At 41.1% G+C, this 16,026-nt stretch overlaps 1 protein-coding gene across 3 annotated transcripts in view; it reads left to right on the top strand.

Annotated features, from left to right (window-relative positions):
* FHOD3 (formin homology 2 domain containing 3) overlaps window positions 1–16,026 on the top strand; it is a 529,663-nt gene that overhangs the window by 308,462 nt on the left and 205,175 nt on the right. For all 3 annotated transcript variants that reach the window (XM_018039641.1, XM_018039640.1, XM_018039639.1), the window contains exon 6: window positions 7,662–7,756. In XM_018039641.1, the coding sequence (XP_017895130.1) occupies window positions 7,662–7,756 (95 nt within the window). The remainder of the gene's footprint in view (window positions 1–7,661; window positions 7,757–16,026) is intronic.

The following is a 16,026-nucleotide window of genomic DNA, read 5'->3' as shown; positions in this document are numbered from 1 at the left end:
ACAGACATTAATAAGAAATAAAAGCTAAATTAACATTAGAGAAAGTAGATTCCAGAGTAAAGAAAATAGCAACAGATAAAGACAGACATTATAATGATGAAAGAATTGATTCACTCAGAAATGGAAAGCATATACAGCTTCAAAATACATCAAGCAAAAACTGAGAGAAATGAAATAAGATCTGGAAAATCTTCAGTTGTAGTTGAAGACTTCAGTATTCCTCTTTTAGTAATCATTAGAACTGGTAGACTGGAAATCAGCTAAGCTATAGTGGAACTAAATTACACCACCAACCAACTAGTTCTAATAGACATTTTTAGACCATTCTACCCAAGTATAGTAGAATAAATATTCTTTTAAGGTGCATAAAAACATTTACCAAGATAGATCATATCCAGGATCATAAAAATAGCAAATTTAAAAGACTTGAAAGCATCTGATACATTTTCTGACCATATGAAATCAAACTAAATCAGTTATAGAAGGATAACAGGAATATCTCCAAATGTTTGGAAATTAACCAACAAACTTTCGAATAATCACATGTTAAAGAGACGTTTTCAAATAGAAATTAGAAAATAACTTGAACTAAATAAAAACAAAAGTATAAATCAAAATTTGTGGGATGCAGTTGAAACAGTGCACAGAGGGAAATTTATAGCATTACATATTTCTATTAGAAAAAAGAGAATAATCCATGATATAAACATTTTCCTTAATAAACTAGAATGTAAAAGGAAAAATAAACCCAAGTAAGTAGAAGGAAAGAAATGATAAATATAAGGGTAAAAACTAATGAAACTGAAGACAGAAATAATAGAGCTGGACTATTGCAAAGCTGGACTTTCTAGATGGCACTATTGTAAAGAACTTGCCTACTGATGCAGGAGATGTAAGAGATGCAAGTTTGATCCCCGGGTTGGGAAGATCCCCTGGAGGGATGCATGGCAACCCACTCCAGTCTTCTTGCCTGGAGAATCTCATGGACAGAAGAACCTGGCAGGCCATAGTACACGGGGTTGCAGAGTCAGACACGACTGAAGTGACTTTAGCATGCACACGTGCTGGGGAAAGCTAATTCTTTGACAAGCAATAAGAACAAAAATAAGCAATAATGACAAGGAAGAAGAAGACACTCATTGCCAACACCCATAATGACAGAGGGGATATCATGACAGACTCCACAGACATTAAATAACTAATAAGAGGATACTGTGAACAACTGTTAGTAAATAAAATTGATACTTAGATGAAATGAGCCAATTCCTTGAAAATCACAGACTACCAAAATTCACCCAAGATGAAATAAATAACCTGACTAGCCTTATTACTGTAATAGTTATTGACTGTGACTATTAAAGAAATCTGATTTGCAGTTAGCAGTCTTCTGAAAATGGATTCTCCAGGCTCAGATGGTTTCCTGGTAATTCTGCCAAACATTTGAAGACAAAATAAAACCAATTTTATGTAACATCTTCCAGAAAACAGAAGAAGAGGAAATGCTTCCCAACTCATTTTATAAGACCGACATTACCATGATGCAAAACTGGGCAGAGACAGGGTACTACAGGCCTCTGTTTCATGAACAGAGATGCCAAAATCCTCAGCATAATATCAATGAATCAAATTCAGCAGTATATAAAAAGAATACTGCACCATGGCCAAGAGGGAATGCAAGGCTAGTTCAGTATTTGAAATTCACTCTGTAACCCACTGCATTATCAATCTGAAGAAAAACCATTTGATAATATCAGCTGATACAGAAAAAGCATTTAACAAAATTCAGTATTGATTTATGATTAAAAAAAAAACTCTCAACAAACTAGACACTGGGAGGATCTTCTTTGCCTTGATAAAGGGCATTGTACAAAAACCTATAGTTAACATCATAATTAATGGTGAAAGACTACATTCTTTCTCTTTAATATTGAGAAAAAGCAGTTGTCCACGCCAACCACCACTATTGAATATTCATACTTAACCAGTGCAATAAGGCAAGGAAGAATAAAGGGAAGTGGGCTGAAGGGGATATAGATTGGGAAGGAAGAAATAAAATTGCTCTAGGCCACAGACATCATTATTATCGATGTAGAAAACCTCAGATAGTCTGCAGAAACATAACCCTGCAAATCCCTAGAATTAATAAGTTTAACAAAGTTACAGAATACAAAGTCAAAACAAAATTTTTTTTATTCTAATGCTGAATCTCCAATACTTTGGCCACCTGATGTGAAGAACTGACCCATTGGAAAAGACCTTGATGCTGGGCAAGATTGAAGGTAGGAGGAGAAGGGGACGACAGAGGATGAGATGGTTGGATGGCATCACCGACTCAATGGACATGAGTTCAAGTAAGCTCCTGGAGTTGGTGATGGACAAGGAAGCCTGGCATACTGCAGTCCATGAGATTGCAGAGAGTTGGACATGACTGAGTGGCTGAACTGAGCTAATAATAATAGTTAGGAATGCAGAAATTTAAAAAATATATCCAATAGCTCCAAAACATGTGAAATACAAATTTAGCAAAAATTCATATACAGAATCTTTAGTTAAAAACTACAAAAAAGCAATGAAAACAGAGATCTAAATGATGACACAATAGGATCATGGGATGCAAGATTCAATGTAGTAAAGATGTCATTCTTCCAAAATTTATCTGTAGATTTAATGCATTTCCCATAATATTAGGTTGGTGCAAAAGTAATTGCAGGGTTTGCATTACTGAAGTTTGCTGTTTGATATTGGAATATATTCTGAATAAATGTGGTTATGTTATACATCATTTTAATGCACACTTCTCGCTTTATGGTTTTTTACTAATGACTTATTACTTGCTATTTATTTTATACTTATTTTAGACTATGGAAATGATGTTAGGCAAAAAGCAAATTCAAGCGATTTTCTTGTTTGAGTTCAAAATGGGTCATAAAGCAGGGAAGACAACTCGCAAACATCGATAATGCATTGGACTTACCAGGTGACTCAATGGTAAAGAATCTGCCTGTCAATATAGGAGATGCGGAATACTTGAGTTTGATCCCTGGGTCAGGAAGATCCCTTGGAGAAGGGAATGGCAACCCCCTCCAGTATTCTTGCCTGGAGAATCCCATGGACAGAGGAGCCTGGCGGGGTACAGTCCATGGGGTCACAAGTGTCAGGCACGGCTGACAACTGAGCAGCAGCAGCAGCAGCATCCTATCGAACAGTCAGAATGTAGTATCAGATCCATCGAGTATCTGTGTGAAAAGGAACATCCATCTAAACCACACAATTCCTGCAAAAATTATCTCAAAATGGATCATCTATCTAAATATTAAATTTTTTTTTTTAAGAAAATAAACCAATCGTGACTTTGTTTGGGCAGAGGGCTCTCCGCACTTTGTGTCTTAAGAGTCTTTCATCGTGTGCGTCTGTCCAGTAGATAATTGACGTGTGACCTCAGTGACATCCTCGGTATGACTGACACTTACTGATTGAGCACTCTGACAAAGACTCTGCCCTAACCCAGTCCCTACAACACCTCTGAAGAACAGGTACTACAGTCTTACTGTCTCACTTTTGAGATGAGGGAACAGAAGCACAGAAAGTTAATAAAAATGCCTCGAGAAAATTCTAAGAACAAGGTAACGACAAATGGCCTGGTCTCTCTTTTCAGACCTGTGCTGTCATTAGGCATGACCACCACTCTGTTCTGACATTCTGATACTCCTCATCCTTCTTCAAAATGGAAATTGGTAATTTTTGTGGCTCCTGTGACCCAGACCATCTACTTTTCCTTGCTTTTTTCCCCCCCTTTTGTGGGGGTTTTATTCACAGGCCCTCATCCAGGCTGGTGGTTTTTCGCTTTTGGAAGCTTAGTGTCATTTTTAACCCACCTAAATCTATTTAGCGCCATCTTGTGTCTGCATTGGGTTTTGCAGGAAGGAGCTCATTGATTTTAGGGTGGGCTCTGGTGCACGGAGATCTAGCTTGAAAGCTTTTGCTTCTCACAATATTCTGACAAACCAGCTTGATCAGAAACTTGAATTCCATTAGATGTGGACTTCCTGGTGACTTTCTTCCTCCAAAGTGTCAGTTAATAGAACCTTGAAGGGAAACAGATCATGGAGAGAAAACTTACAGAAATTCTCACTTTGACTCCCTTTTCGTAGCGATGCCCTGGCTTGCTGGGCTTTCTGCAATACCAGAGGCCCTGACAAGTTAGTTGGGAGACTTTAGTTCCTGGATTTTCAGCCTTGGTAGGGGGGAAGGGTCTCCCAAGGGATGCACCTTCCAGAGACTATAAACAGCCTCCATTGTCTCCCCCTGTGCCATTGATTTAGAAGATACTAAAGTCTGTGTTAGTTGCTCAGTTGAGTCCGATTCTGAAACCCTATGGACTGTACCCCAACAGGCCACTCTGTCCATGGAATTCTCCAGGCAAGAATACAGGAGTGGGTAGCCTATCCTTTTTCCAGGGGGTCTTCCTGAGGCAGATTCTTTACCGTCTGAGCCACCAGCGAAGCCTGGCACCTGAATCTGCTTCTTCAACAGTGGAACTCGAGTGGGAAAAGGTCCGTGATGCAAACTCTTCTTCCCCGGAGGTTTGCCAGTTTGTTTTGGAAGGGAGAGGAGGAAAGAAAAAGAAAAGGGAAAAAATGGGGCAGGAAGTGCTGAATTCTCAGAAGTCTTCCATGAAGTGGGAGCTTTATCTTACTGAAGGAGGGAGGCATGTGCTGAGAGGGGTAGGCTAGTAAAAAAAATTCTAAAAACCAGGAAAAGCACTTAACAGTTTGCATTATACAGTCTTATTTAGTTCCTTTTTGAGTATTTGTTTGCTTTCCAGTTAGAGAAGTAATAGGTACTTTTAATGAAAAACAAGGAAAACGAAAAAGTAGAAGACAATATATCCAAAGAACATATATCTTGTCATAATGCTTAATATATCCTGGGGTTTCCTTTCCTTCAATGCTTGAGGAGCTTAGTATTTTATTGAATTATATAATGTTTCTAATTTTCTACTTTGTAACTATTTTATCAGAAACAGCTCACAAGTTAGGATATAGCTTTGGTAAATTACTCTGTATGCGGCATTCTAGTGGATTTTATATATATGGATGTGTGGATTTTAGTTGATGCTTTGATGTTATAGATGACACTTCAGTGCATATCTTTGCTTCATCCTTTTTCCTCCCTTAACTTAGGGTTATTCTTTTAGGATAGATTGCTGAAATCACATTGGCTGGGGAGGAGCTTTGAGAGGACTTTCAGGCTCTGAGTAGAGACATAGGCGAGCCACCTGTCCTGGCTGGAGGTGGACTCAGCCGCTTGGTAGTGATGGAGCTTGGGAGCCCTTTTCAGAGCCTCAGTTTTTCCTCTGTCCTATACAGCCTGGCTCTCGTATTAATAACATATATAAATCCCCACCCCCCTCAGATATTGGGACACGGTAGACACTAAATGGTAACTATTGAAACTATTTTTAAAACAATTATAGCACTAAATAGATATATTAGGACTTGTACCAGTTTGCCCTGATGCCAGGAATGTGTGAAGTCAATTATTTAACCTCTGCAGCAGCTGATGACTAATCATTTCTTTTAAAAATGTCTTTTATAATTTAAGTAAAAATGCTACCTCACTATTGTTTTATTTTGCATTTTTATTATAGTCAGAATGGACAACTTTACTGTTGTAAACTAGTTTGTCTTCCCTCTTGTTGCTGTTCAGTCACTAAGTCATGTCCAACTCTTTGCAACCCCATGGACTGCAGCACGCCCCACTTCCCTGTCCTTCACCATGTCCCAGAGTTTTCTCAAACTCATGTCCATTGAGTCGGTGATGCCATTCAACCATCTCATCCTCTGTCACCTCCTTCTCCTTTTGCCCTCAATTTTACCTAACATCAGGGTCTTTTCCAGTGAGTTGGCTCTTCACATCAGGTGGCCAAAGTATTGGAGCACCAACTTCAGCATCAGTCCTTCCAATGAATTTTTAGGATTGACTGGTTTGATTTTGGCTTTTTTATATTGGCGTTTAGTATTTTCTTATCAACTTATAAAATAAATCATTTAAACCTTTATCATATTTGCTGTCATGTGTCCATTTATCTAGCATTATGTTTTTATATCAAAGTTTGATTTGCTTTGTGTATTACGTACTTCTTCTCATCAGGATGAGACTGTGGTTGTAATTGTGATCTCTTCATTATAAATTTTATAGATGAATTTTTAGGGGCCTGTAATATTTCTTGCAAATAATGACAGTTTAATGTATTAATTTCTAACCATCCTACCTTTCAGTATTATTCATGTCTTGTTAGATTTGCCTGAAACTCTCTAGCATGGTATTAAATAATCATAGGATTAATGGGCATCATTTTAAAATTACTTGTGATTTTAACAGGAGTATCTCTAATGTTTTGCCACCAAATAGAATATGAATTTTGTATTTCCAAAAATATGCTGTTTATTATATCAAGAATATGTTCAATTAATTGATTAAAATTTTGAGTTTTTACATATATAAGAACATACTTTTTCTCAGAATGATTATGTGATTTTGTTATCTATTTATTGGATAAAATAATAATAAATTTTCTGACATAACACATATATTTGTATGCTTAGAATTAGTGTATACTTACATTTTGTGTTTTATTTACTGTTTTAAGTCAACACCATTTCATCTGAACTGTTTTCTACAACCTGCATATAAAGTTGTGTGTGTGTAAAGCATAAAAGAAAGAATATAGGAAAAATATATCAACATATTAAGAATAATTCTAAATTATGAGATTATGAATTATTTTCATTTCACACCTCTTATTTTAAGTTTTCTAAAATGAGATACTCTACTATTACCAGGAAAAAAGGGTTGCCAAAAGTGTCAATACCATGCCAATTAATTATCTCTGAAATAAGATTTAGGAGGTCAGATGTGATTCAATGAAGCCTATTTATTTAGAGTATATAACCTTTGTTTATTGATTTTCTAGACATCAAATTATTTTGAAACTAAGGGAACTGAAAAAATTGAGTTAGTGTTTGTTTAAAAAGTATAATAATATTTTTTATGGATAATGACAATATGTGGTGACTGTATTTTCCTTAACTAAGAATTTATTTGGTATTGACAAATGTTTTCATGATATCTGACATTTAAAAACCCCCAAATTCTTAGAAGGGATTACAAATAATACTTAAATACATATTTATCTCCTGTCTAAGGATTCAGATAAACTTAGGATGGTTCCATAGCATCTGGGACAAGCCTGACCATAGGCTGGGGCACTGGACAGGTAGCTTTGAGAACCTCTTTCCGTAACCAGAGGCCACGACCCAGACACCATCTCATCCATATCTGTGTCCTGTCTGGGACTTCACACAGATATAGAAACTGAAAACATGCATTTATACATCAAGGCACAGAGAAGCAACTGTCACTGGATTTGGTGCCTTAATTGCATCTTCCAGATGCCAGGAATAGCCTTTGTTTCTTCTGTAGTGGTCCACACTTTCTGCACTGAGATTTCGCTAATTTCAGAGCTAAGGAATAAAATCAGAAGATCAACTCTTCAGATTTGATCATCAACATACAGTGTGCTTAAAGTGTGAGAATCTCGCTTGACATTATCATCATTGGAGGTGTCATTTACTTGCTTCTTTCTCTCTTCTCTTTAGCTTTGGGCCAGATTATGTTGTACGTGGATGGGATGAATGGAGTAATAAACCACAATGAAACCATTCAGTGGCTGTACACTCTCATTGGGTCAAAGGTAAGAGATTATGGTTGAACGTTTTATTTGGCTTGTATGTCATACACCTCTCTTTTTGTTATGCTCTCTGGGATGGTTTTAAAGAAAGAAGTCCTATTTAGCTCCGTTCCAGCCCTGTCGGAACACAAACAAGGACTATGATTTTATAGATTAAAAAAAATACCCCAATTGCAAAGAACTTATTATTTTTTAATGCATTTTAGTTATTTTCTTTTAAGCTTTTTTTTTAGGTTTTTGGCTACCTGTGCAGCGTATGGGGTCTTAGTTCCCCAACCAGGAATGGAACCTGGCAGTGGAAGGGTCTTAACCACTGAAATAGCAGGGAAGCCCTTTCTCTTAATTTTTAATCAAATACTTTTGGCACCTTTGGTTTTTAACATTTAATTAAAACATTAGGCAATGGGTAGAGCATTAATCTTGCCAGTGCTAAAGCCAGTGAGTGTGTGCTGAGTCGTGTCCGACTCATTTTGACTTCATAGACTGTAGCCCGCCAGGCTCCTCTGTTCATGGAATTTTCCAGGCACGAAGACTGGAGTGGGTTGCCATTCATCTTACCTGCTGTATTTCATGTTTAATATGGTCAGTTACTTAAGTATGTGTATGTTGTATATATGTATATGCATATTCCTGTATGTATAGATGAAAGAATGTGAGACTGCCTTTCAGCTCTGCCATCAATTATAAAAGTGACCAATGTTTACTCACAATTCACCCAGGCGCCATAGTAAGTGCTTCTCAGGCATTATTACCTTAAATGCACACGAGGCTGCGGTAAGGCAAATAACGTCCCCATTTTGTAGTCGAGGAACTCGTGCTTGGTTATGAGGATCTCTCTAGTTTCCCCCACAGATCTTGGCCTGCGTCTGTCCAGCAGTGCCTTAGCTGTGAGTCCCTGCTTCCTGGGGCCGTGGCCCTGAGGAGGAGCATCTGCCATGACACTCGAGAGGTGCTGGAAGCTGAGCGAGCCTCTAGTGTCGCCCTCTCTAGATTCTTGGGTGGGTCCATGAAGGACAGACTTGGAGGAAGTTAGAAGGGATCCTGTCTTGAGCCAGTGAATCCAGCTGGACTGTGGTCAGCCTGTGGCGTGAGGCACCATGGGGGTCATCATGGTGATGAGAGTAGGCAGCAAGGTCAAGCGGGGAAGATGTCGGGGGCCTGGGTGGGGGATTTCAACCTGACTTAGACCTGTTGCAGAGTCAGCACAGCTTCCTGGGGGTCCCTGCAGAACCTGGGGTCGTCCCAGGCTTCCCCATCCATATGTTCACAGCCACCCTCACTGTGGCAAGCCCGCCGAGGCTGGTGGGCACCAGCCCTGGGCTCTCGGCAGAGTCACAGTCCTTGGTGTGTGATATCCACTGGGCCCCAGGTCCTTGGTTGACCCTCACATCTTCTGCTCAATTTTCCTTTCCCCAGTATTATTGTTCATAGAATCTCCTCTCCCATTTTATAATAGAAGCAGTATGTTTTTTCTTAGAAGACTGAAAATCTTTTCTTCTCCTTCTCTTTTTTCTTCTTCCTCCTCTTCTTCTTCTCTTTAAACACTTGGCTCTGATTTCTTTGGAAAATGGATGTGCCTTTATTTACAAAGTGCTTTAGGTGACCTTACAAGCTGAGTGGCATGGCGAGCCTACTGAGTTGATTTCGCAGGCTGAGGAAAGATATGTATCTCATATCCTGCTTCAGTGTTTTCTGATTTTTCCTCTCTTCTGCTGAGTCTCCTTAACCTTCATGCTCATTTGGAAGCTGCTCCCTCCCCTGGGCTCTCTGCATGGTCTCGAGGACCCCAAAAGCCAGGGAGATGGGAGATTTTTCAATGAAAGCTCACTTTATTATGGTCATAATAAAATGCCAACAACCAACCCTATTTAGAAACAGGAATGAAACCTAGCAGCAACACTTGTTACAGGAAAATTGACCACCTTTTAGCTCATCACCAGGAAGGAGTAGAGGAAGGGTAAGATCCTGGTGGGGAGAGTGGGAGGGGAAAAAAGGATGAGAGGCACATCATGGTGGGAAAAGGATGAGAAGAAGAGAGAGGGAGAGAAGGATGAGAGGAGGGACCAGGACCAGGAAGAAAAAGAGAGGGGAAAAAGGAAATGGCTCCTAATGGAAGTGGCTCCGTCTGCTTAGTAGATGGGAGGAAGGCTCACAGCCTGCAGTGTTGCAGCAGCATCCTGTCAGTTTTTCTTAGGCATCATTCTGCGAGGAAAATAAACACTGGGAAAGGAATATGTGGGACATCTTTATTGACTTCTAAATAACATAGGGAAATCATGAAATTCAGAGCCACAGGAATGAGATGTAGGACTTATGTGTCCCCTCTCCTTTCGCTGTACAGCACACATGGTGTTCGGGACCCTGGGCATCCCTCTCAGGCAGGTCATTTTTCTTCCCCGCCCAGGTACTTGGGGCATCAGCACTGATAGATCAGTGGGTCCTTCTTCCATCTTTAATTTTCCCTACAGTGGTCTCTAGCTCCTGTGTTCAACGCCAGACCAGGCACTATGTGGAGAAGAACATAGAGCCAAGGCTCAGCCTAAGCCTTGGGGCTGTTGGTGTTGTTGGAAAGGGGACAGTGGGTGCTGCTTGGAGCCTGTGTCCACTCTGTGATGTCACAGAAAGGTTTCAGCTGACCCTGCAAGGAGTGCTCGGTTTCAGACTACTGGCTGAAAGTCAGCAGGGGCAGCAGCCACCAAGTGCAGTTCTAATGAGATCACTTCTTTACAAAACCAGTATGGTGGCCTCAACACTCCCCTCAACCCCATGCCTGGAGAATGAGATCTCTGCCAAGAACAGGTGAAACCCTTAAGTTTTGAGAAGGAAGCCTCAGCCTGTCCTTTAACATACAGCTTGGACAATATGGCCACAGAGGTTTTCCTGATTCAAATTAAGAAATAAGGAAAGCCAGGGGTCCTAGGTTTTTCTTTTGACTAAGATTTCTCAGAACCTGAAGAACAGAAACCTTGAGGTCCTGTTGTTTATACCCTAAACAGGCACAGAGTTGATGATGGAATCCTGGGTTAGAGGAGCCTTGCCATTCTGTTCTCAGAACTTTTCATTTTCCTTCCATGAAAGGCAACAAGATGCATCTGCCAGCGGGCCATTACGCAATATTTGCAGGTATTCGAGTCTCATAACCAGAGGAGGAAATGATCCGTTTGCAGCCAAATAATTACGTTTTAAAAGAAAGAAAAAGTGTTTTCAATAATATGTTTCATTCTGTTTACCAAAATCCATCTTTAAACTTCCCAGTCAGAGGTAAGAAGCAGATGCTAACCTTATGACTTTTCATAAATATGGATTTTTTTCCCTCTTCATATATCTGGAAGTCTCATTAACTGGGGTAAGGTGATTCGGCTTGTACAATATAACCTTTCTTTATTATTATACAGAGAGTCTGTTTTTCTTTATCTGTATGGATTGCCTTCTGGCCACGAGGGTGGCCCCAGTAGCCCATAACCTCCTTGTAGGTTTCATGACCTCCTGATATTGTCATGAAACCTGCCCTTTCTATGTTGGTGTTGCTGCATTTTTCTGTCAGCCCTACTGCAGCTCATTCTTCCAGCTGTGCCCCAAATTGCTAGTCATAGATCTCCAGACTTACTTTGTGCTGTGTGAGGATGGCCCTGCATCCTGACTCCCACGTGGCACAGCTGCTAAACCTGAGTCAAGGGGAGCTCTGGCCACAAGGCCCTTGTCACACACACACACATGTGCTTATACACCTTAGAGAGCCATGCTCCCCACAACAAATACACACACACACACACACACACACACGCACACACATGGGACGCTGCTCAAAGTTTCTTGTTAGGACAGTAAGATGATGAGAAGTAACATTGGGTGTGTAGGATGGAGGTGGTGGGAGAAGAAATTGGCAGGGATAGGGAGCTAGGGACCTAGCATGCTATCAAAGCCCTGAGGTAGTGAGACCTGGCTAAGAATTGCAGCAGAAACTGATGAAACTCTGGAGACATTTTGTAGAATAGCTTCCTAGGATTGGGTTTCTGCATGTAGAAAAACAGCATGAAGAATCAAAGCAAGGGCCATAGTTTTGAACCTGGGCAGCTATGACTATGGCATTGCCTCCAGCGGAAGTAGGGGTGGTGGTGCTTAGTCACTCAGTCATGTCTGACTCTTTGTGACCCCATGGACTGTAGCCTGCCAGGCTTCTCTGTCTGTGAGATTTTCCTGGTAGGAATACTAGAGTAGAGTGCCATTTTCTCCTCCAGGGGAGCTTCCTGACCCAGGGATCAAACCTGAGTCTCCCGCTTTGCAGGTGAATTCTTAACCATTGAGCCACAGGGAATTCCCCTAGCAGGAAGAGAAAATTTGGCAGTTGGGCTGCAGTAGCTGGAAAGCTTTGACATACGGGGTAAGATGAAGGCAGTGTCCCTCAGGAGAGCTAAACAGGTGTATCCATGGTGCCAGGAAGTGCTGGCTGGCTGTGAAGTGGAGGAGGTTTCGTGAGCCCTATGGTCCTGGTCATTGGCATGTCCCTGCCAGTGTGATCCGTGCAGATGACCCACAGGTGGGTGAGATCTGAAGTGCTTTTTCATTCTTAATTTTTTTGGTTAATTGTTTTGAGATAATTGTATGTTCGCATATAATTGTTAGAAATAATACCTAGAGATCCTGTGTAATCTTTACCCAGCTTTCTCCAAAGATAACATCCTGCAATTCTGTACTACAGCATTGCAAATCAGGCAGTTGAGGGTTTGGTACAGTCAAGAGACAGAACGTATCCATCACCAACAGGAGCCCGAATATCACTTGCCTCCTGTTCCCACCTCAACCTAAATCTCTGACAACCATTAACCTGTTCTTCATTTCTATACTTAGATGATTTCAACAAGGTTATATGGAAGGTAGGGCCCACCGCATGTAACCTTTTGGAGTTAGCTTTTTTTCTACTCAGCGTAATTATCAGGAGATTAATTGAAGCACTTTTTGAGTAATGTAATATCAAATAGAATTCTAGCCTTGAAGAGATGGCAAAATCTTGTTCAAGATGTTCCTGACATTCACCAGCCACACTCCCGATACTTCAGCAGAGCAAGTGCCATTTCCTTCAAACTGCCTTTTCTGGACACTGGAACTGTGGGAAAGCCTTACTTGTGGGGACCCACCTCCACCTCTCTGTCATTAACCAAATGCTTTGCACTGCTTCCTGGAATAACTCACACTCACTTCCCCATGGAAATACTCTTAAAGCATTTAAAGACAGATATTATGCCATCTTGACTCACTGGAAAAGACCCTGATGCTGGGAAAGATTGAAGGCAGGAGGAGAAGGGAATGACAGAGGGTGAGATGGTTGGATGGCATCACCAACTCGATGGACATGAGTTTGAGTAAACTCTGGGAGTTGGTGAGGGACAAGGAGGCCTGGCATGCTGCAGTCCATGGGGTTGCAAAGAGTTGGACACAACTGAGTGACTGAACTGAACTGATTATGCCATCCTGTCCAAGTTAAATTCGATGGTTTCCACAGACAGTCCTTGGGGATGTAGTTTGTAGTTCCTCATTGTGCAGGGTAGCAGTTTCTCTGTCCATCCAGGACAAAGGATTTTACTTTGGTAAGATCCCAGAATAGAGTGCCCCTCTTCTATAAATCCCACCTCTGTGTTCAGCGGCATCCCTCGGTGCTAGCTCCAATCAAACTAATAATTCACTAAACCTCCTAGGTTTTGTTTTGTTTTTCACTTATCCACGTTTGCCAGTTTCTTCCATTCTGCATCTCTGTGATTGTTTAACATCTAAATGTGGAGCTTTGATTTTTTTTCCCCATTAACTTCAGGCTAGAGTTCCAACTTCAAGATCATATTCACTCAGGAAAGGAAAGCTTTAGGCTTTAAATGCTTTTTACTTCCAGCATTTCCATTTGATTCTTATAGTTTCCTTTTGCTGAAATTTATCATCTGTTCATGCATGGTGTATACCTTTTCCATTAGTCTTTAACATATTAATCAATGCGAATTTTATAGTTCAAATATTGAGCCAGATCTATTGATGGCTTTGTTTCTTGTCAGCAAGGGTGGGGAATTGGGGCTTTTTTATACATCTTGTGATTTTTGGTTGAAAGCTTGGTATGTATGGGACAGTATAGGCTAAGGTAGGTAGTATTTATGCCTATCAATGGGCATATCTCTAATACTAAGCTATTAGAATAGAGAGGTTTTCCGTTTTCTCTCTAGGGGAACAGGGCTTGGGTTTTGCTGTTGCTGTAGTATCTTCCTTTACCACCCATTTCCAAGTTCTTTTAAGTAATTGTGCTTGAGATGAGAACTGGCTTGCTAAAGAGTTTTTCTCGATGTTGGTTTTTCACTGTGAGCTTTAAACATTTTCTACATGTCTGAGTCTCAGAAGGAGGTCAAGCTCCATGCTCCTACCCCTCCCCAAGTGGAAACTGCTGTGGCCTGGTGCTTCCAGAACTGAACTTTCTCTATTGCCTTTGTTTCCCACGTTGGTCTTCAGCAAGGTCATATGCCTGATATTAATTACACAGTCATTAAATGTTAGGTTTTTGAAATACTACAATAATACAGGAAAATACTGTAGGAAAATTAGTAGGAAATGTACAAAGTTTAAAGTCCTTTGTAATAGCACTTCAGGTGATTTTTACTTTATTTTTTTACTTCTAAAATTTGATATAAAGAGAATATATTACTCTTACAACCATAAAAAAAATCAGTAAACATTTTAAAAGGTTATTTTTTAATATCAAGATTTCATACTACACCAATAAACTGGGTCTTGGGGTGGGACTGTCTCAGTGGTCCTGTCCCTCCCTCAGTGGCAGGAGGACTCTAAAGGCTCTCTCCTGAAGGATGTGTTCTTGCCCCTGCCCAGCAACACAGAGTCTTATTCTTTTCCCTTCTGCTACACTACCCGTGCTTTGGGGCAACAAGAGTTGCTACCCTCCCTGCTGCCTATGGCTTTTGTGTCACAGAGAAGACTCGGGATGTGGTTTCCTGCCTGTCCAGGTCGTGTATGACTGCTCCCTTCCTCCTGTGGGTTGTCTGCTGCTGTTCTTGACCCTAGAGCACAGGCCCACCCTAGAGTGTGGCACCCGGGCTCAGTTGCCTTATGGCATGTAGAATCTTCCCAGACCAGGGATCAAACCAGTGTCCCCTACATTGGCAGGCAGATTCTTAACCTCTTGACCACCAGGGAAGGACCCAAATTCCATGTTGTACTATAGGTTCAATTTGGGGCTTCCCTGATAGCTCAGTTGGTAAAGAATCCACTGCAATGCAGGAGACGCTGGTTTGATTCCTGGGTCAGGAAGATCTGCTGGAGAAGGGATAGGCTACCCATTCCAGTATTCCTGGACTTCCCTTGTGGCTCAGCTGGTGAAGAATCCGCCTGCAATGTGGGAGACCTGGATTTGATCCCTGGGTTAGGAACATCCCCTGGAGGAGGGAAAGGCTACCCACTCCAGTATTCTGGCCTGGAGAATTCCATGGACTGTGTAGTCCGTGGGGTCTCAAAGAGTCAGACATGACTGAGTGACTTTTGCTCACTCACTCAAGTAATATTTGTGTCAGAGATATTGTGGGTACAAAGAGCCACTCTCCCCTTTATGGGTATTGCTCTTCTACTGGTTATTTGGCTCCATACACCCAGAAATCCCTAGAGGAGGAAATAGCAACCCACTCCAGTGTTCTTGCCTGGAGAATCTCATGGACTGGAGAGCCTGGCAGTCTACAGTCTATGCAGTCAGAAAGAGTCGGACACGACTGAATGACTGAGCACCGAGTAACACACAGAAAACTAATTCTCACTGATTTGATCTCTTGGATAGCCCTATAATCTAAGTGGAAGAAAAAGAAAAAAAAAAAAAGGAAATTTTACTAGTCATTGTTTGGGAAGAATTTACTAGTCATTGAAAGCAGAGGTTGGCGTCAGACCTTAGAGGAGCCAGTGGGCTGAGGGGACCCCAAGATCTAGAATTGGTCCCCAGCCACAGGGCTGGAACAGCATTTTTTTTTCCATTCTGCTCTAAGATGATTAGCTTCAGGGAGCTGATTTGTGGCAGGGACCACAACTCTCCAAAGGCTTATTGATAAACCAGAACTGCAGCTTACAAATTTACATAGTCAAGATCCCTTATGAATGTAAATGGGAGGAAACAGGAATGAGGTGGGACTCTGACCTTTCTTCCCTTTTGGGGCATGTGGCCAAGCATTTGCAGCTGTGTTCTCGCTTCTGGGAAATGGGTGGCTCTAATATGGAAGAACATCTGGGATGATGTAAAAGCTTCA

The sequence above is a fragment of the Capra hircus genome, chromosome 24 (assembly GCF_001704415.2).
Source record: "Capra hircus breed San Clemente chromosome 24, ASM170441v1, whole genome shotgun sequence".
Taxonomy (NCBI): Eukaryota; Metazoa; Chordata; class Mammalia; order Artiodactyla; family Bovidae; genus Capra; species Capra hircus.
The sequence above is the reverse complement of the archived record's forward strand: the minus strand, read 5'-3'. Positions and strand labels throughout refer to the sequence as shown.